Source organism: Equus asinus, chromosome 19, assembly GCF_041296235.1.
Source record: "Equus asinus isolate D_3611 breed Donkey chromosome 19, EquAss-T2T_v2, whole genome shotgun sequence".
Classification (NCBI taxonomy): Eukaryota; Metazoa; Chordata; class Mammalia; order Perissodactyla; family Equidae; genus Equus; species Equus asinus.
In genome coordinates this window covers 10,088,781-10,109,846 of record NC_091808.1, presented here as the reverse complement: position 1 = coordinate 10,109,846, position 21,066 = coordinate 10,088,781, and the positions used below count along the sequence as shown (strand labels likewise).

At 40.0% G+C, this 21,066-nt stretch overlaps 1 protein-coding gene across 20 annotated transcripts in view; it reads left to right on the top strand.

Annotated features, from left to right (window-relative positions):
• The first annotated feature begins 2,779 nt into the window (after window positions 1–2,779).
• Window positions 2,780–21,066, top strand: part of SP100 (SP100 nuclear antigen) — a 92,009-nt gene continuing 73,722 nt past the window's right edge. For 18 of the 20 annotated variants that reach the window (XM_070489444.1, XM_070489443.1, XM_070489438.1 and 15 more), the window contains exon 1: window positions 2,782–2,942. In XM_070489444.1, coding sequence (XP_070345545.1) covers window positions 2,911–2,942 — 32 coding nt within the window. In that variant the 5' untranslated portion in view covers window positions 2,782–2,910. Of the gene's footprint in view, window positions 2,943–21,066 lie in introns of all 20 variants that reach the window. The other 2 variants (XM_014836015.3, XM_070489441.1) reach the window with 2 other exon arrangements.

Genomic DNA, 21,066 nt, shown 5'->3' with positions numbered 1-21,066 from the left:
GAAACTTTGCTTTCTCCACAGAGGCCTCCTGATTCCCCATAAACCACCACTGCTCTTGCAGAGTATGGTGCCTTCCCAGCTTTCTCCAGCCCCAAAGGAGCATCTCCCCTCCTTCAGCCAGGAGCAGCCCCAGCGTGGGAGTGCCCACCCCAAGAGGGCGGGTGTCTGCGGATTTCCCACCCAGCCAGCTCTTAGTTGGCATCTTGGTGACCCTAGGCAGACCCATGGAAAAGCTGGCACATTTATGCCAACATCCAGCACAGTCATGACCTGAGTTGGCCTGCTGCCCAGGAACAGAGAAGGAGAGAGAGGGGACACCGGAAAAGTGATACCAACTCAACACAAGGTTGACATAAGGGAAGCTATATTGTAAAAAAGAAACCATATTGTAACTTTGAATGACCTCTCATTAACTAACCCAGACATGCTCTGTAGATTTTATGGCCCCTCCCAGCTGCTATAAGTTGATAATTTTGTTCTGTTGAGTTTCTTAGGAATGTGACGACCCCAAGGTGGAGAGTCTATGCTGAAAGCCAACATCAATGACAACTGAAAGATCAGGGTATAGGGCATTGCTCCAGTCTCTGACGCATATCCAGTAAAACAAAGACTTATCAAGAACTAAGACCAGTTGTCTGCCCCCTCCTGGAGATCAGATGGAGGCCCCACTGGGATTAGATCTGTTTTTCAGGGACTGGTAAAATTTGGATTGTCTATACTTCTTATCCTTCTGGTCCAATCCTTGATTATAAAATATGTCTTTAGGTGTTGTTCCAAAGCTGTTGAGCAAGGTACAAAATTCTAATAACGCGAAATGTCAACCTAAAGCCAGGAACAAGAGAATATTTCCTAATGAGTGCTAAATGGTTTTATTCCTCTAACCCAGATCTCTGCTCCAATTCAGCGGGAAGTAGCTAGATCGGTCATCACCCCAAATCCCTCAAGAATGAGGAATGACCAAAGAATAGGGAGGATTGAAACTGGCAAAGAGTTAACCATTGATAATTAAGCAGCTAGGAACTACAATTTTTTCCTTTCTGCAATTACTGATTACAGCTTTTAGCTATTTAACCCACCGATTGTTAACTGTGCTGCTTAGGCAATATGCTATCTGACTCCCACCGGGTTCCTATAGATGACACCTCCCTGGAGCCTGGGTCACCATGTTAATGCATGTCTTGAGCTATTTTTCAGGAGTAGAGCTCCTTGTCCACTTCAGGATGGTTGAGACCACCAACCCATCAACTGGGCCCACGCAGATGTCTGATAAGTGATCTTTTGACGTCAGGAGGCTAAAAACTCCACACTCACATCATGTTAACACTACCATTTTGTGATCATGTGTCCTATGAAGAGGCATGAAGTCTAACTACGCTTGTGCAGATCATCAATTACCTCACCTCTCCTCACCTCCAATCACCTCTCTCCACATTTCAGACCACTTTGCCCCCCTACCCCCTAAATATCCCTGAGTCTCCATTTTGGGGGAAGCTGATTTGAGACTCATGCTCTTGCTTCCTCACTTGGCTGCCTTTTGATTAAACCCTCTCTCTGCTGCAATCTCATCATCTCAGTGTTTGGCTTTCTGGGCAGTGGGAAAAAATGACCCTGGTGCAGTAACAAGACTCTGGCGTCATCTGTACCAGGCTGTGTCTGGGCCACATGCCCCACAGAGACCAGGAGCAGAGGACAGTCATGCCCAACAGAGGTTTAGCTTATCAGCCCTTCCACCCCACAGAGCGAGAGGGAGACAGAGAGAGAGATCCAGGTGTATGTAGCACCTGGAACACACAGGCCTTGCCCACAGGTAAAGACATCCCCTCAGTGTCCTGGAATCTGTTCCAACCAGGTCGATGTCCACTCCTTTGGGAAAAGAAAGAACAGAAGTGGAGAGAGGGAAGAAAACTTCCCCTGCATTTCCAAATGTAATTTCCTTTTATACTGATGTAAAATATGTCTCTAGGTCACTTCTCATCCTTTCTGGAATAATGACTCAGAAGGTGAGTGAAAAATCCGTGGACAGATACAACCCCACCAAGGGTCACCCTCTCAGGTGGGGTCACCTGCCCTTTCATTTCTAGATCATCTCAGTTCCAACCTCCATCTCCATCCAAAGAGAAGCCTTTGCCCTCTCGGCATTCCAGTGACTTCTTTTGAGGTTTCTCCACACCATTCCTGGCTGCAGTTATGAAGCAGCCCCAGAGTCAGGGCACCATAAACCCCTGCACTGAAGATGTTCACCATGATGTTAACCATAATCACCAACTTGCTCCAGCCTCTGGCCCCAGGGCCTTGAAGATTTCTCTTCTGATTTCTAGGAACACTGAGAACATTCTCCCCAGGTTATGGTGCTGAGCATTTGCGCTCTCTCCAGCTCTGTGTCCACACACTGGGACCTACCTCTGTCAGGTCCAGGCTCTCTCACTGGCAAGAAGATTTGCAATTCCTGTCTTTCCCTCTCCCCAACAGCCATGTCGACAAGGGGAAGGGGCATAGCCACCCCATGTAAACTCTGACACCCTCTTAGAAGGCACAGCAGCTGAGGACAGGGGGCTCCATACAGGTGTTTCTGGTGTCTTTGCACAAACAAGTGACTCCTGGGGGCTGGCTCTGCTCCTCTTTCCCCAACCCTCCAGGCCCTGACTGTCACTGCTTGTTCTGCATTCCTGCTGCGACGTGATCCACGTGATCGCTGAGCACCACGGTGAAGCTGCAGGAGGAGGAAGAGAGCCTCTGCACCACACACTGAGCTACTTTCACTTCTCTTTTTCCCCATTTGGGCGGAGCTCTCTCTGGGTGAGTTGGTTCAGACTTCCTGCTCAGGGCTCAGCAGCCACCCTGGACCCAGGCTGGGGAGACTGCAGGTTCAGAGGCCAAGCTCCAGTCCAGGCAGGGCCCTGGGGCGGCAAGATGGCCAGTGGGGGCAGCAACTTCAGCGCCAGGTCAGTCTTTACCCCCCTTTCGTTTACCTTTCTCTCTGGCCACGCTGCTGCTTCAGAGGCTGCTGTTTAGACACTAAACTAAACCTGTTCTCTAGACCTGCTTTACAAGAACGCTCACGTGCAATATAATGAAATGCAGGCACATGTAATGAGGACATCAGAGTTTAAAACTGCAGCAGGCCGCCTGCTGGTGTGAGTCCGGTTGCCACAAGGCACGTGACTGTTGTTTTATAACTACCGCTCAGCTGTCGGGCCTATCTGAAGTCAGCTGTCCTTTATGAGGCTTTGTGGCAGGATTTCTTCTTCCTCGCGACCTCTGAATCCTCTCATTTTCCTCAAACCTCCTCTACCTTCACATCGGTCATTTCAAGGAAGGGAGTTTAGAGAATATAAAATTCAGGGTAAACCCCTGACTTCTTTTCAAACACTGGGTGCTGGGGTCTCGTACCTGTTCCGTGTGCCAGCCTCGGTCAGCTCTGGGCCTGTTCCCGTCTCTGGCTGGGAGTCTGGGCTCTTCCTCCACTGATCTTGATGGAAGAAAGTAAAAGGAAGAGAAAGGCCCAAGATGCCAAAGACTAGTGCAGGCTGGGTGTTTTCATTTTCACTTTGATTTTTTGTTCTAGAACGGGTTATACTTCTGACAAGGAAAATGGCAGAAATCCTATCTTTTTCTCTAGTAATGGCTCAGAAATAACAGTACTTAATATTTTTAATCTTTTGGTTTTTTAATACAAAAGAAATACATTATACATTCTTGTTCATAAAATTTCAGGTGACACGGAAGTATATAGAGGAAAAAAGCCCTGTTCACCAACCGCCCCCCAGCAGCTTCCGTGCCTGGTCCTGCTAAGCATTGTGGGCATAACCTTCCAGATCTTTTTCTATGCATTTACGTATATAACTCATTTTCTTAAATACACAATTTGTGTGCTTATTTTTTTAATAAATGAGATTATATTGTGTATGCCATTTTGCATTTCGAGTTTTCACTTATTTTAATAGTGAAAATCATAGAGATCACCTTAGTAATCGCAGAGATCTATCTCACTCTTTTAACAGCTACGTGCTAGTCCACAGAATCGACAGACCATAATTTTTAAACCATTCTCCCGCAGTAATGGACATTTAGGTCATTTTCAATTGTTCACTTTTACCAACCAGCCATGATAACAACTATATATTTCTTTACATTTTTGCACATATAAGTATATTTGTCTTGTGTCAATAACCAAAAAAGTAGAATTGTTGAGGCAAAGGATACTAATATATACTTGTTTATAGATCCTGCCATGTTGCCTTTCTAAGTGGCTGAACCGCTATATGCTCCTACTAATAGCAAATGAGATGAGCCACCTCGCCGCACCCAAACTTTGCAAAGGTGGTGGATAAGGAGCTGCTTCTTAATTTGCATTCTCCACATTACATGGGAGGTTGAACACTGTTTATTGGCCATTTAAGTTTCCTCTTCTATGAATTGATAGTTTATTTATTGCCAGTGTTATTCAGTTGAGGTGATAGTCCTGTCTTTAACAATAAAGGAAAATTTGCAAAATATTCTAAAAGTTATAAATATAGTTTCTTTGTCTTTTAACTTTATCTTTAGCCCACGGCGAATCTTCCTTAGCAAAAATAAATAAATAAAAATAAAAAATTAAAGTATAGTCTTATTATAGCATTGATTTTATAAGGCAGGTGCACCCTTGTTATTATAAATAAATAAAGCCAGGCAGAAAGTTACTGGTGAATTCCATGCACGCCATCTTCTTCAGGGTGGCAGGTTCCATTCTAACTTTACTTCAGGGAAAGTTTCTTCTCTAGTATCTCCAAAAACTTTCTTTTTTGATTTTTGGCTAAAATTATTCTTCCGTTGGCACAACTTTAGCCTTCACAGCTTTTATCTGCCCACTAATACTTTTACCCCTTTTGTTTTCTGTTTTGTGTTCATAATGGTTGTTTCAAACTCTTCGTCCATGACAGTCATTTAATTTTTAGTAGTTTTTTGGTTTCTTGCTATTTCCAATTTTTTTAAGTTGATTGTGTTTATTTTAGGGGTGATCTTAATTTGTTTGTACAGCTCTGCAAGCTCCGCTTTAATCCACACTTGTTACTTTATCATCCCGTCTTCACACAGCTGCTCTATTTATTTAGGTTTGTGTGATGGTGAGTGCTTTGGGGGTGTCTTCCTCGCCCTCTGGGTTATTCTTCCCGGTTGATTGTGTCTGCGGTTTGGTTTCTGTGTTGCGTTACCTTGTTTTTCACCTGCCTGCCATGTTCTACAGCTCATGTCACTCATGCTCGAGCTGGGTAGCTCTCCCCTCACCCACTGTTTACACGTCTTCATCTGGGGAGATGTTTTTTCACATTTCCTTGCCATATACGCACGTCTGTTTCTGTCTCTCTCTTTGTGGTTGCCTAGGAGAGCCCCTCCTTATCCCAGTACCTCACGGTCGTAATGACCACCTTCCACATGAGCCCTTGATAACTGGGGAGTAAACCTTCCGTCCTCTTTTCTTTTTCCAAAGCATCTAGGCCTTTGTGTCTCCAAATCAGCTCATCAAAATCTCGCTGGGATTTTGTGTAGGATTGCCTTGAATCTATAGATCAATCTGAAGTGAAGTGACAGCTTCGTGATATTGTGTCTTCTATCTCATTAACATGGTATACATATATTTCTAATTAAAAATATTTTTAGTAAAATATACGTTTTTCTTCCTAGAGGTCTTGTACTTCTTCTAGATTTATTCATAGAGATTTGATATCTTTATGGTATTAAAATCAACTTTCTAGCTGTTTGTTACTGAGATATAAAAATAAATTGAATCTTTGCCAAACTCTTTTGTTTTTTAAAGATTGGCACCTGGGCTAACAACTATTGCCAATCTTCTTTTTTTTTTCTGCTTTTTCTCCCCAAATCCCCCCAGTACGTAGTTGTATATTTTAGTTGTGGGTCCTTCTAGTTGTGGTATGTGGGATGCCGCCTCAACATGGCCTGATGAGCGGTGCCATGTCCGCACCCAGGATCCGAACCAGCGAAACCCTTGGCGGCCAAAGCAGAGCACACGAACTTAACCCTCGGCCCCAGGGCCGGCCCCAAACTCTTTTTAATTCTAAAGACTTACATGGAAATATAAGCCAGCCCTGGTGTTCTAGTGGTTAAGATTTGGCGCTCTCACCGTGGCCCGGGTTGATTTCTGGTCAAGGAACCACACATGCCATGCGTCTGTCAGTTGTCATACTGTGTGGCAGCTGCGTGTTGCTGTGATGCTGAAAGCTCTGCTACTGGGATTTCAAATACCAGCAGGGTCACCCATGGTGGACAGGTTTCAGTAGAGTTTCCAGATTAAGACAGACCAGGAAGAAAGACGTGGCACTCACTTCCAAAAAAATTGGCCAAGAAAACCCTATGAATAGCAGCGGAGTATTGTCTGATAGAGCACCGGAAGCTGAGAGGATGGCACAAAAAGACCGGGCAGGGATCTGCTCTGCTGTACAGAGTCCAATCGACTTGGGAGATATAAATGCATATATACAAATTTACATAATGTTTACATAATGACAGTTTTGTTTCTTCCAATCTAATCCTTATATTTATTACTTCTTTTTCTTGCCTTATTGTCTTGGCTGGGACTTCTGGTGTTATGGTGAATACAAGTAATGATAGTCATCATCTGTATGTTGATCTCAATCCCAAAGGGAAAGCTTTTGTCGTTGCACAATTATGGATGATGTTTGCTGTAGGTTTTCTTTCCTAATAAAAGAGTTACACAGGTTAAAGAAGTTTTATAGTTGGCATCTGATGCTTTCAATATGGCCCTGTTTTCTGTTGTTTCTCCTGTTCTCACGCATAAAGTTTTTTTTAAATAAACTTTTTACTTTGGAATAATTTTATATTTATGAAAAAGTTGCAAAGATAGTACAGAATTTTCTCTATACTGCACACCCACTTTCATTTCCTGTGATTGATCCTCTTATGTCACTGTGGTACATTTGTCAAAACTAAAAAAACAGCGTTGGTACATCACTCTTAACTAAACCCCAGACTTTTTTCAATTTCATCGGTTTTTCCACTTTTGTTGTTTTCTGTTCCAGGATTCAGTGCAGGGTACCACATTGCATTTAGCCACCTTGTCACCTATTCTCTTCTGGTCTGTGACAGTTTTTCAGTCTTTCCTTGTCTTTCATGACCTCAACAATTTGAAGAATACTCATCAGGCATTTTGTAGAATGTCTTTCAATTTGGGTTCATCTTGGTGTTTTTCTCGTGGTTAGACTGGGGTTATGGGTTTTATGAAGGAATACCACAGAGATGAAGTGCCCTCCTTGTCATATTTATCAGGGGATATGTCAACCTGACATCACCAGGGATGGTCACCTTGATCATTTGGTTTAGGTGGTGTTTGCCAGACTTTTCTACTATAAAGTTGCTATTTTTCCCTTTCCACAGTCTATTCACAACGATTGTTTTGCTTATTTTGCTGATTATCTTTGACTGGGTATTGGAATTGTATTTTAAAAATTGTTTATGGCAGGGGGCGGGGGCCGGCCCGGTGGCGCAGCAGTTAAATGCGCACGTTCTGCTTCTCAGAGGACCGGGCTTTGCCAGTTCGGATCCTGGGTGCGGACATGGTACCGCTTGGCAAGCCATGCTGTGGCAGGCATCCCACATATAAAGTAGAGGAAGATGGGCATGGATGTTAGCTCAGGGCCAATCTTCCTCAGCAAAAAGAGGAGGATTGGCAGTAGTTAGCTCAGGGCTAATCTTCCTAAAAAAAGTAAAATAAATAAAATAAAAAATTGTTTATGGGTAAAATTTAGGCCTGCAGTGGAGGTACAGTCTTTGGAAAGGATTTCTGTTTGCTGGGCCCAGGTCCAGGTGCCTGAGGGCACAACCCGTCCAGGAACACTTTATCACAGGGTCAGGGCCTGAGGGAAGCTGGAGGAACCCAAGTGGTTTACTGGGGAGCAATTCCAGGTCAGAGCTGCCCCCTCTCCTTTATCGTCTGTGCAGATGTGATGGTCGTGGTCTGGACTCCTGTAGGTCTTCTACCCGGTGTGGACTCTAGACTTCATCTCTGTCCCTCTCGCCCCTTAGGGCTGTCAGATCTGAGGACCTGATTCTCTGGGATCAGCGAATGCCCACGATCAAAACTGGTTCTGTGCGTGCTTACCTGTTTCTGCTTCCTCTTTACTTTTGCATTATAAATCCTTACCGCAGTTTCATCTCTTCAATGATTAATAACCTTTTAAAATGCTTTTTCCAACTTTTAAGCTTTTTCGACAGAAAGCTGCATTGCTTCTGGGAGTTGTGAGGTATTAAGGTTTTTGGAATCCTGCCCCACCACACCAGAAACTTATGGTCATTGACTGACTGGTCGATTAACTGCCATTTTTCAAAGTTTATGGCTTGAGGTTTTGTTTTGGCTCGTGAAGTATTTTTCCGACTGCTTCTAAGATTTTTCTCTTAGCATTTATAGCGTAGTGAGTCTAAATTTGTTTGTTTGTTGGGAGGTTTTTTGATTGTTTTTATTTTGCATTTATCCTGTTGAGGTTTTGAGAGTTTCTTGAATTTGCGGTTGATGTTTTTTATCCGTTTTGGAAAATTTTTCACCACTAACTCTTCAAATATTTCTTCTGCCCTCCCCTCAGCTCCCTCCTCTCCCTTTCTAGGACTCAAATGCAGATTATATTAGACTTTTTGACTGTTTCTCACATATTCCTTACACACTTTTCTGGATTTTTCCATTTTTATAGTTTTCGTACTTCAGTTGGATATCTTCTAGTCAGTTAATTCACTAATTTTTTTAGACCAATCTTCTGCTGAATCTTTCCACTAAGTTTAATTTAAGAAATTGTATTTTTCAGGTCTAAAATTTTCATTTGATTGTTTTCTATGGGTTCCAGTTCTCTGGTGGAATTGTCTAACTCTTTATTTTCTCCATCTTTTCATCCATTTTCTTCACCATTTTAGTCATAGATTTCGTGTGCTAGCTCCCATCTCTGAATCATCTGGGCATCTGCTTCTATCATGTCTCTTGTGTCCTCTAGTCCTATCTTTTGACATTAATTATTTCTGATTGAATGCCAGACATTGTGTACACAAGATATAGACCTCCAGATGTCGTTCTCTTCCACATGAGGGTAAGCCCCACGCCTCTGCTAGGCAGGTAAAATAATGAGGCAAATTACCTGAAGCAAATCAGGGCAGGAAATGAATCAAGATTAGTTTGCATTTTTTTGATAAGATTTTAAATAGCTCTGGTTTGCCCTGATCCCAGATGAGGACATCCTGGGCTTTCAACTGAGAGACTGCAATCAGATTTCCTCTGCTTTTCAAAGGTTTTGTCATATTTTCAGCCTCTTGCTTCATGCAGCTTTACAACTGAGAAAAGTTCTTGAGGGAAAAAAACCAAACAAGTTTTTGTTTCCTTGGTCTCTAATTTTGCATTCCAACGACACACAACCATCAAAATTCTATTAGTTTCTTTGTCCTCCAGCCACAGCCCTTTGCCTGTGCCAAGTTCAGATTCTCAGCTTTTAACTGTGTCCAGAGTTACAAGTGCCCACAGGGGACAAAAAGGCTACAGAACCCATAGCCAGATCACCACCCCCTGCAGGGACTTCCACTCTCTTTCTTTCTGTTCTCTGGACCTCATCATGATGTCCTTGTCCTTTCTGCATGGTGAGCCTGCAGGTAATTCTGCTTTGCTTTTTAAAGATTTTTGACATAGTTCCTCCAGCCTCCTGGCCTGAACAACTTTATCTTGGGAGGGGTAATTGTCTGTGTGTTGGGGCCCCTCGATTCTCCAGGCCTGCATGGCCACCTCAAGCTCTTCTGTTTCTCTGCTCAGAGCAGCACTCCTTGATCTTGGCCAAGCGCAGAATCTCAGCCTCTGCTCCCAGAATCAGCAAATACTCCCCAGAAACACAACTTTAGCCCCTCAGCTCCCAAAGTTCTCCTGTCTCTAGAATCTTAGTCTCTGTCATCTATGTTGTTTCTGGAGCTCTCTAATCCCTTTCAAAATAGTTTTTTTGGTCTTCTATCCAGCTCTTCTATTGTTCTAGATGGGATTTCTGGTCTACCTCAAACTATTCCATCCTACTGTCTGATGAATTTTTGTTTAGATTACTTTACATAGGTACTAAGTAAGCTTTAGTCTATAGTCTAGTTTCACTTTCACATTTTACTCAAAAATCACATTAAAATTTTTTTTAGATACTCAAGTTTACCAATGTTATCCCTCTGGTGTCTTATTTAAGAACACCTTTCATATACTCAGAATTCTAACCATATTCTGCTACATATTATTCTAATACTTTATTCACTCATTCACAAATATTTCCTGACTCCATGTTTCCAGCACTTGATTAGGTGCTGGAATATAATGGTGAGCAAAGCAGACCAAGTCCTTGCTCTAACAGGGATGACATTCCAGTGAGAAAGACAAAATAAACAGACGAACAAATAAACATATAATGTAATGGCAGAAAGTGGTGGGAGTATAAAGAAGAAAATCTGTGAGATATATAGATAGATAGAGTGTAACGGGAGTGCTATTTTAGACAGGACGTCCTAGGAGGGCTTTCTAAGAGGTTGATATTTGGTAAAAATCCTGAATGAAGTGAGGAAAAGCACCAAGCAAATTTCTGAAGAAATGTTCCAAGCAGAAGAAACAACCAATGAAAGGTCAGATATAGAAACATGCTTGGAATGTCTGAAGAAAGCTAGGAAGTTAGGGTGCCAAAGGGCAATGATCTAGAAGAGGAGGGGTAGGAAGCGAGGTTGCAGAGTTTCTAAGAGATAGTCATGTAGTCCCTTGTAGGTCATGGTCAAGACTTTAGATTTTATTCAAAATGAAATGGGGAGCCATTGGAGGGTTTTCAGTAGAGTCAAATGATCTGGTTTCAGTTTTTAAAAGGTCTCTGCTTATGTTTGATGCTTGGAGAACAGCTGCAGTGTGGCAAGAGTGGAAGCAGGGAGGCAGGTTAGTAGCAATTGCAATAGTCCAGACAGGAGATGGTGGTAGCTGAGACCAGGTTGGTGCAATAGATGCAAAGAAAGGGGTTGGAATACTGGATAGATTTCTATGGTAGAGCCAAAGACAACTGCAGATGGATTAAATGCTGGGTATTAGAGAAAGAGAGGTGTCATAGAAAACTCCAAAGGTTTTGTCCAAAGAATTTGAAGGATAGAGTTGTCATTTGCCTAGATGGAAAAATTGTGTAGTTATAAAGGGCCTGGACTCTGGTCCAAAGGCTCATTCTGTTCTTTAATAGTTATATGCCCTTGGGAAAATTGATTAACTTCTCTGTACCTCTGTTTCTTCATCTGAAAATGAGATAATAATAGCATATACCTCATAAGTGCTGTCAGGATTAGATGAGTTAATATAAGTAAGAACTCAGAATGAGGCTTAGCATTTAGTAAGTGTTATAAGTATTTGCTGAATCCCATAGATAAGAAAACTGAAGAATGAGCAGGTTTCAAGAGGTGATTCAAAAGATCAGTAATAAATTGTTGCCTGGCTGAGTGTGAAGAGCTTACCAGTGTCATCAAAGTGGAGATGGTTGACTATGAATCTGGAGTCTGGGGAAGAGATGTATGGTAGAGATGCACATTTGGGAATTGTCCATGTGGCTCGTATTCAAAGCCATGGGAATAGATGAGATTACATAGGGAAGGAGTGCAGATGGAGAAGATGTCAGAGGACTGGCCCTGAGGCAGTCTATATGTGCAGAAAGAGCGGAGAGAATAGCAAGGAGGCAGCAGGAAAGCCACAAAAGCATGGCATCTCGGAAGCCAAATGACGAAAGCATTTTTCAGAAGAAAGAAGTGAACAGTGATGTCAATGAGGCTGAGGGATGGAGGAAGGGTAGGACTGAGAATTGGCCTTTGGATTTAGTAGTGTGGAGGTCAGGGAAGATATAAACTCAGGGTATTAAGTATAGATTATTGGTAGGGATAAAATTTGAATGGGTTCAAGAGGGAATGAGAGGAGAGAAAGTGGAGACAGTGAATATAGGCAAAAATTTCAAAGGGGAAACAGAAAAGGATAATTTGAGTGGGGAGTGGGATGTAGGGAGATTTTTAAATGGGTAATATTGAAGCATGCTAGTGTGTTTACAGGGATATTCTAATAGAGAAGGAAAAGTTGATCAGGTAGGAATGAGAGGGGACAATTTCTGTATTCATTGTACCTGGGTGATGGAAAGCAGTGCCCAAGTGGGTGGATTGACCTTAGATTGATGTGTTTCATGCACTGAAACAGGAGGGAAGGCCAACGGGTACAGATATAGACAGGCTGATGTATTTCATGGTGGGAGGATACAGTTTCACTCTGGTTTCATCTATATTCTCAGTTGAGAGGACAAGGAAAGGAGGGAGAGGGGGTGGTTGGAGTTTGAGGGTGGCAAAGCTGTAACACAGTCATTCACTGAAGGAAAAGTGAAATGAATAGCAAAATGTATGACCACTGAACAACATTGGGAGTCCATTTCAGCTTGATGGTCATAAACTTAAAGAGAGCGTACTTAGCACCATTGTGTTTTTCTCCACAGCTTGGGTGTAGATGAGTGGAAAGGAGCTAATCTGGTATTAGCCAGGCTTAATGATTTGTTAGATGAATTCAGTGGAGGGAGATGTGAGCAAGGAAGTTGAGGGTGAATTTAAGAGGCAAATTTTAACAGCAGTTCTAGAACTTGACCACATGATGAAGGAGCTTTGAACTTATTGATCCCACTCCCAGTTGCACCTGGGTATCAGGATGTTTTAAATCTCCTTGAGTGATTCTAATGTACAGCCAAGGTTAAGAACACTGGATTGTAACAATAAGCCGTGAACTTTAGCTGGGTAAGAAAAGAAGTGAAGACATGGAAGTGGTTATGGTTAATAAAATGATAGTAGAATTGAAGGTCTGAGGGGAGGGGATCGAAGATATGTTGGAGTTCAGGAATTAGAAGACATGACATGGCTGTATGAGGTGGTGGTCACATTTGAAAGTGAGATTTTGGAGGCTGCACAAATTGAAGGAATGATGAGGTATAAAATATGACCGTGGAAGCAAGTTGCAGAAATGGAGTAAACGACAAGATTATTAGAGGTAAGAAGATCAATAAGTTGAAAGATCACAGTATTTAATGGAATTTTTCTGTGGATATTGAAATAATCAAGAAATTTGTAAGGAGCTCTGATAAGGCACATGCTAAAATCTTCATTGAATAGGGAGTGGCCAGTGGAATGACAGATAGAAGGGAAAGACAGAAGATTGTATAGTTTGTTTAGTTGGTTGGTTGGTTTACATTTCATTCTTAATTCCATGGGAAATTTATTTTTGCATGTGAAATGAGATACAGAACTACCTTTTTTTTCTTCCCCAAAAAAGGACCATTTATGCAATAGTATTAACTTCGTAGCTTATCCTTTAACTACTGATTTGAAGTAACATCTTTAATATATACTAGGTTCTCTTTTATGTATAGGTGATCTCTGTTCTGATCCATATTCCCATTTTTTTATTAATGTTATGATAGATTATATTCCCATTTTTTTTAAATTCCTTTTTTGATACTGAAATGTTTTAGTTACCATGGCTTTACAGATAAACGTCTTTATCATTCCTCTTTTCAAAATATTCCTAGCTATTCTTGAATATTTTCTCTTCTAAATAAATTTTAGAACTAGTTGTTAATATTCTGTAACCTATCTTGCTGGGATTCAATTAACAGACACTGAATGAACAAATAAATTTAGGAAGAATTTACATTTTTAAAAATTCTGAAGGATCCTAACTAGAAACATTCTATTTCTCTCCACTGATTCAAGTGTATAATCAAGTTCTACAGTACATGGTCAAGTTCTATAGTAAAGTTGGTTTTTAATGAGCCTTGTGATATTCCCATTGGGTAAATGTCATGCTAGGCATTTTACAATTGTATTTGTAAATGGGAACTCATTTTTCTTTTACATTTCTAACTTTTTTGGCTGGCATAGAGAAAATCTATTGAGTTTGTCGGTCTTATGGATAGAAATCTTACTAAGTGGCCCTCTCCCTTCTAATGTTGTCTTATATTTTCTAGATAAATAACTACATCTTCTACAAATGATAGTTTTATTTCCTTTTTTTCAGAATTTACTCCCCTGTATTTTTTCTTTTCTTTTTTTTTTTTTTTTTTTTTTTTTTGCCTCAGTGCATTAGCTAGCGCATTGCCAGAGCAATACTGAATAGCAGCAATAAGAACAAGCATTTTAAATTTGTTTCTGATTTTAGGAGGATGTTTTTTTTTTTTTTTTAAAGATTTTATTTTTTCCTTTTTCTCCCCAAAGCCCCCCGTACATAGTTGTATATTCTTCGTTGTGGGTCCTTCTAGTTGTGGCATGTGGGATGCTGCCTCAGCGTGGTCTGATGAGCAGTGCCATGTCCGCGCCCAGGATTCGAACCAACGAAACACTGGGCCGCCTGCAGCGGAGCGCGCGAACTTAACCACTCGGCCACGGGGCCAGCCCCCCAGGAGGATGTTTATAATGTTAAATTGAGATTTTCTGATAGACGCTCTTTATCAAGTTAAGGACATTTACTGCTAGTCCTTGTTTACTAAAAGTTGTTTCTTTTTTTCAGGATCATGTTTTGGATATTTATCAAAGTGATTTTAATAGAATCTTTTGAGATGATCATATATTTGTTCTCCCTTAATTTGTTTAATCCATAGTAAATTATATTGAAATATTTTACTAATTTGGTTGCTAATTTCACCAAAATAATACATACACATATATCAAATATGTATATTTGATATATTAAAATATCAAATAGTCAACAAGGCCTTTAAAAAAACCAGCAATCCTTTCCTGCATCCCTCCTACCCTATGTCCAGCTGCTCAGATGGATTCTTTTTAATCTCTTAGCTCTTCTTTACGGTATTTACATCCATAATTCTAAATGATATGCTGATACAGCTGTTCTGTGATTTTTTAAAAAATTTCAGACAATCTATTCACATAACACTGCAGAAGAAGGAGGTTTCTCTCCTAACGCTCCTTTCCGTTCCCCTTCCTTTCATATGATACATCACAGTTTGGGGTTAACCATGAGTATTACCATTATTATGACAATCTAAATGTTCCTTCTAGCTAGATCATGTGATATATTACAATCGCATTTCTTTCATGTGCAACACTCACCCCTCCCCATAAACAGCTATTGCTTTGTTATATCTTTGCCCACATTTTGTGTGCTCATTACCAGTTCTTCCCAAACTCACTACAGAACTATAAAACTCTTATCAATATGGGGAAACACGATTCCTCTTTCTTGTTCTACTCTCCCATTTTGATGTAGCACATTATCCATAGCCTCCCGAGTAAGAGTTCATAGAAGACATACATGTATTTTTAAGATCATGCACGTACTTAAAAAAATCTTTATTTTTTATCCTCACACTTACATGAAAATTTGTTAAGTATAAAGGTCTATTTTGGAAATTAATGTAGTCCGTTGTCCTGCAGTTTCCAGCATTGTTGATAAGTCTGCTGCCGTTCTAATTCTCGATGCTTTCTCTGTGTAGCACCTGCTTTGCCTCTCTGAGACTTTCTGGTTCTTCTCCTTGATTTCTTAATTTCTGAAATTTAATGATTTCTGAAATTTGCCTTGCTTTGGGTGCTGGTTGAATTCTTTGTTCTGGGCAGTCCAGGGCCCTTTCAAATGGAAACATTTGTTTCGATTCACATAATTTAGCTTATAATATTCCTTTGATGATTTTATCCCTCCTGCTTTCTCTCTTCTATCTTTTTGGAATTCCTTTTAGTTGGATATTACCTCTCTTAGGTTGATCCTGACAGAAAGACAAACAAGTGGGTCCTAGAGCAAATGAAGCCTGAACTATCGCTGGAGGCAAAAATGATCAAACTGAGGCTGTCCTATTGGGCACATCATGAGAAGGCAGGATGCTGTGGAAAAGACGAGAATGCTGGGAAAAGTAGAAGGCAGCAGGAAAAGAGGAAGGCCAAGTATGAGATGATTGACTCCATGAAGGAAGCCACAGTCATGAGTCTACAGGAGCTGAGTAGGGCTGTTGAGAACAGGATGTCGTGAACATCATTCATTCATAGGATTGCCAGGAGTCAGAACTGCTTTGATGGCATGTAACAACATAAGGTTGATCCTCAACAAGCTTCCTGGTTTTTGTTTTTTCTTGGCAATCTTTTGTGTTTTTTCTTTTGAACCTACCATCTGTGAAATCTTCTTAGCTCGTTACTTCCCTCTAGTGATTTTTAAATTTCTGCCATCATACTTTTAGTTTCCAACAGCTCTTTTTAAAAGTTACTTCTTTTTTACACCATCTTTTTTTCTTTTTTTAATGAATCCAATATTTTCTCCTTAATAATGAGGATGATTTTTTTTTATTCCATCTGTTTCTTCCAAGGTTCTTTCAAGAGTTAGTTTCTTCCCAGCTCCTGCCTTGTTATTTGTTTTTCTCAAAGATTCTGTCAGTTGTCCATTGGGTGTCCATCCACATTTGGGAATAAGACGTGAAAACCTAATTAGGGATCTGTGTAAAGGGATGCCTCTAGTTGACTGGTGAGCTTCATTGTGCCAGTTTTTATTTTTACCTCCAAACCTGTCTTCTGAATTCATGGTGCCTCTGATTCCGGACCTCTTCCACAATTCGGAATCCCAAATTGGTTTGCCTCTTGTCAGTTGCCCCCTGTGTAAGTAATTATATTTTTTAAAGATTTATTGAGGTATAATTGATATATAAAAAAATTGTACACATCTAATGTATGCATCTTGCTGAGTTTGGACATATGCATACAACCATGATACTATCACCACAACCAAGGCAGTAAACATATCCATCACCTCCAAAATTTTCCTCTTGTTTATTAACTGTAGGTACTGTGTTTTAAGCAGGTCTCTAGAACTTACTCATGTTGCATAACTAAAACTTTTTACCCATTGAAAAATAATTCCCCATTTCCTCCTCCCCCAGTCCCTGGCAACCATTCTATTCTCTATTTCTATGAGTTTCACTATTTTAGATACCTCATATAAGAGGAATCGTGCAATATTTGTCCTTCTGTGACTGGTTTACTTTGCTTAGTGTAATGTCCTTTAGGTTCATCCATGTTGTTGCAAATGGCAGGATTTCCTTCTTTTTTAAGGCTAAATAATATTCCATTGTAAGTATATTCCATGTTTTCTTTATCCATTCATCTGTCAATGAACATTTGGGTTGTTTCCACATTTTGGCAATTGTAAATAATGCTGAAATAAACACTGGGGTGCAGATATCTCTTCAAGATTCTGATTTCAATTCTTATAGATAAATACTCAGGGTAAGATTGCTGGATCATATAGTAGTTCTATTTTTTATTTTTTTTTTGAGGAATCTTCAAACTGTTTTCAATAGTGGCTGCCTCACTCTTTTCCCTCTAAAAATGTACACAAGTTCCAATTTCTCCACCTCTTGGCTGGTACTTGTTATCTTTTGTGTTTTGTAACAGTAGCCATCCTAACAAGTGTAAGATGATATCTCATTGTGGTTTTGATCTGCATTTCCCTCATGATTAGAGATGTTGAGCGCCTTTTCACATACCTGGTAGCAATTTATATGTCTTCTTGGATAAATGTCTATTCAAGTCCTTTACTTATTTTTTTGTTTGTTTTTTGGGACTTTTTGCTATTGAGGTGTAGGAGATTCCTATATATTTTGGATATTAACCCCTTTTCAGATAGATGGTTTACATACATTTTCTCCCATTCCATAGTTGCCTTTTCACTCTGTTGATGGTTTCCTTTGCTGTGCAGTGCTTTTTAGTTTGATGTAGTCCCACTTGTCTATTTTTGGTTTTGTTGCCTGTGCTTTTGATGTCAAATCCAATAAATTCTTTCCACAAACAATGTCAAGAAGGTTTCTGTCCTATGTTTCTTTGAGAAGTTTTACAGTTTCAGGGGTTTATGCGGGTTTTTATGTTTTATGTAGACCTAAAGAGCAGTTTAGATTTACAGCAAAATTGAGTAGAAAGTAGAGATTTCTCCTATATCTTCTCCCCCAAACATGTATAGCCTACTCCATTATCAACATCCCTCACCAAAGTGGTACATTTTTTACAATTATGAACCTGTATTGACACATCATTATCACCCAAAGCCCATAGATTAATTAGGATTCCCTCTTGTGCATTCTATGGGTTTGGACAAATATATAATGACATGTATCCACCATTATAGTATTATACAGAGCAGTTTCTCTGCTCTAAAAATCCTCTGTGGTCTGCCTATCCATCCCTCCCTTTAACCCTGCCGGTGGTTGCCAGACCACTGATTTTTTGACGGCCTCCCTAGTTTTGCTTTATCTCGAATGTCATGTGATTGGAATCATACAGAATGTAACATTTTCAGATTGGCTTCTTGCACTTAGTAACATGCATTTAAGTTTCCTCCCAGTCTTTTTGTGGCTTGATAGCTTATTTCTTTTTGGCACTGAAAAATATTCCATTGTCTGAATGTACCAGTTTATTTACCCCTTCACCTTTTGGAGGACATCTTGGTTGCTTCCAAATTTTGGCAGTTATGAATAAAGTTGCTATAAACATCCATGTGTGGGTGTTGGTGTGGACATAATTTTTCAATTCCTTCCTTTTGGTAAATTCCAAAGAGCACTATCATGGGTTATATGATAAGAATATATTTTTTGTGGGTTTTTTTAATTTATGAATTTTTTATTTAGATACAATTGACATAACATTATATTAGTTTCAAATGTACAACATAATGATTCAATATTTGTATATATTGCAAAATAATCACCACAATAAGTCTAGTTAACATCAATTACCATACACAGCTACAAAATTTGCTTTGCTTGTGATGAAAACTTTTAAGGTCTACTCTCTCAACAACTTTCAAATATACAATACACTGTTATTAACTATAGTCCCCATGCTGTACACTACATTGCGGTTTCAGGTCTTACGTTTAAGTCTTTAATCCATTTTGAGTTGATTTTGTATATGGTGGAACTCAGAGGTCCAATTAGGCTTCTCATGCCTTCACTCTGTGAAACTGGCTCCTGTTTATACATCCACATGCCGTGTTCTGAAATATTTGCTTGAAATCTGGTGTTTGATGTCCTTTCCTCCCCTGTTCTCTCACCCTGGCTACTTTCTGCCATGTAACTCTCTGACAGGCATTTAGAAGGATTTCAGAGGGTGTGCAGATAAATGCAGATGTATTCAATCTGCCAGGTTTAATCAAAAGCATGGAGAGAGTTTCTAACGTGACCTGTCCTAGAATTCCCGAGATAACACCGACTTGATCACATCATACTACTTTGTCATCCACTCTTGGACTGGACTCGCTAATATTTTATTAAGGGATTTAACCTTATGTGTTAAGCAACATTAACCTACAATTTTCCTTTATCTTGTATTTATCTCGTCTTGATAGCAGACTTAGAGTAGTTTCCTGATGTTTTGGGATGATTTGAAATTTTTTTAAAAAATGTATTGGAATGGTTTATTTAATATGAACATTTTATGTTCCTTAAAAGATTGCTGGCAATTGTCTATAAAACTGTTTGAAACTGTGTGTGTGGGTTTGGGGAGAGGGCAGGGTTAGGGTCGGCCTGCAAGTACCTTGTCCATTTCTTCTGTTACTTCCAGTTCTTAGTTCTCATATTAACTCTCAGTTTTGACCATTAGTATTTTCCTAAAAGGTAATCATTTTTCCTAGATTACCGTATTTATTGGTAGAAAGTTATGCAAGGATTTCTTTTATAAAGTTTTAATCTTTTCCTTAACTGGAGGCATGTCTTTTTCTTTATTCCCAGTATTGTTCATTTATATTTTCCTTTTGTTCTGTTGATCAAATGTTCTATTTATTCTCTTCAAAGAACCACCCTTTGGTTCTGTTAATCCATTACTCTCTCTGTTTTGTTTTTTGTGAGGAAGATTGGCCCCAAGCTAACATCTGTTCCCAATCTCCCTCTTTTTGCTTGAGGAAGACTGTCACTGAGCTAACGTCTGTGCCAATCTTCCTCTATTTTGTATGTGGGATGCCGCCACAGCATGGCTTGATGAGCAGTGTGCAGGTCCACACCCTGGATCCAAATCTGCAAACCCCAGAACGCCAAAGCAGAACGTGTAAACTTAACCACTATGCCACCGGGCTAGCCCCAGTTACTCTTATTTTTTGTTTGGCATTTAATTAAATCCTGCTTTTTTCATTATATTTATATATTTTTTTCCTTCTGAATTCTTGTCTTCAATTTTCTTGGGGGGATTACCTTGATTTCTTTATCAATACCTTGATTTAAAACTTAATTTACTTTTCAATGTATCTTGTTTTCTAGTAAATGCATTTTAGGCCATGAATGTTCACCTCTGTGCCACTTTGGGTATGTCTGTGGTTTTTATACGTAATGTTTTCATAGGAGTTTATTTCTTAATCACCTGTAATTTCTATTTTGATTTGCTCTTCAAACTAAGGACTGTTAGAAGGAGCTTTGGAAATTTCTCAGTGGATAGACTGGGAGAGGCCTTCCTTTTCCTGATTGTTTATTCTGATCTTATCATATGTGGTTAGGAAATGTGTTCCTTAAGATTTTTTAACTTGGGAGTCTATTATGCTTTCTTTTGTGGCCTAGTGAATGTCATTCTTGAGGCTTCTCCAGTTTGAAAGGCAATATAATGTAGTGATTAATAAGGCACCATCTAATGCCAGTCAGGAGGAAGGGTAGGAGGTGAGAGGGTGGGTAGGGAGATTAGGGAGGGGGTGTTCTGGCCCCAACTCTGCCACTACATAGCTGTAAAATATTTCCCTTCAATATTTTAAAGATACTTCCTTACAGATCATGACTTCTACCATACAGTCTGGTGAAGTGGACATTTTATCAGTATGAAATAAACTTCTGCTTTCTTTGTAATACTTTTCAACCTAAATTCTATTTGTTTCTGATGTTAGTTTTGCTACAGAGCACACTGCACTTCCCATTAGTGTTTCATGATGGTCTCAGGCTGTCCATAGTAATGCCCTCTGCTAGAAATGCCTGGGGGCACTCACATGGGCTCCTGAGCTTCCCACACATGCCTCCTCTTTCCAAACCAATGTTATGGCTGGACCGAATCGAC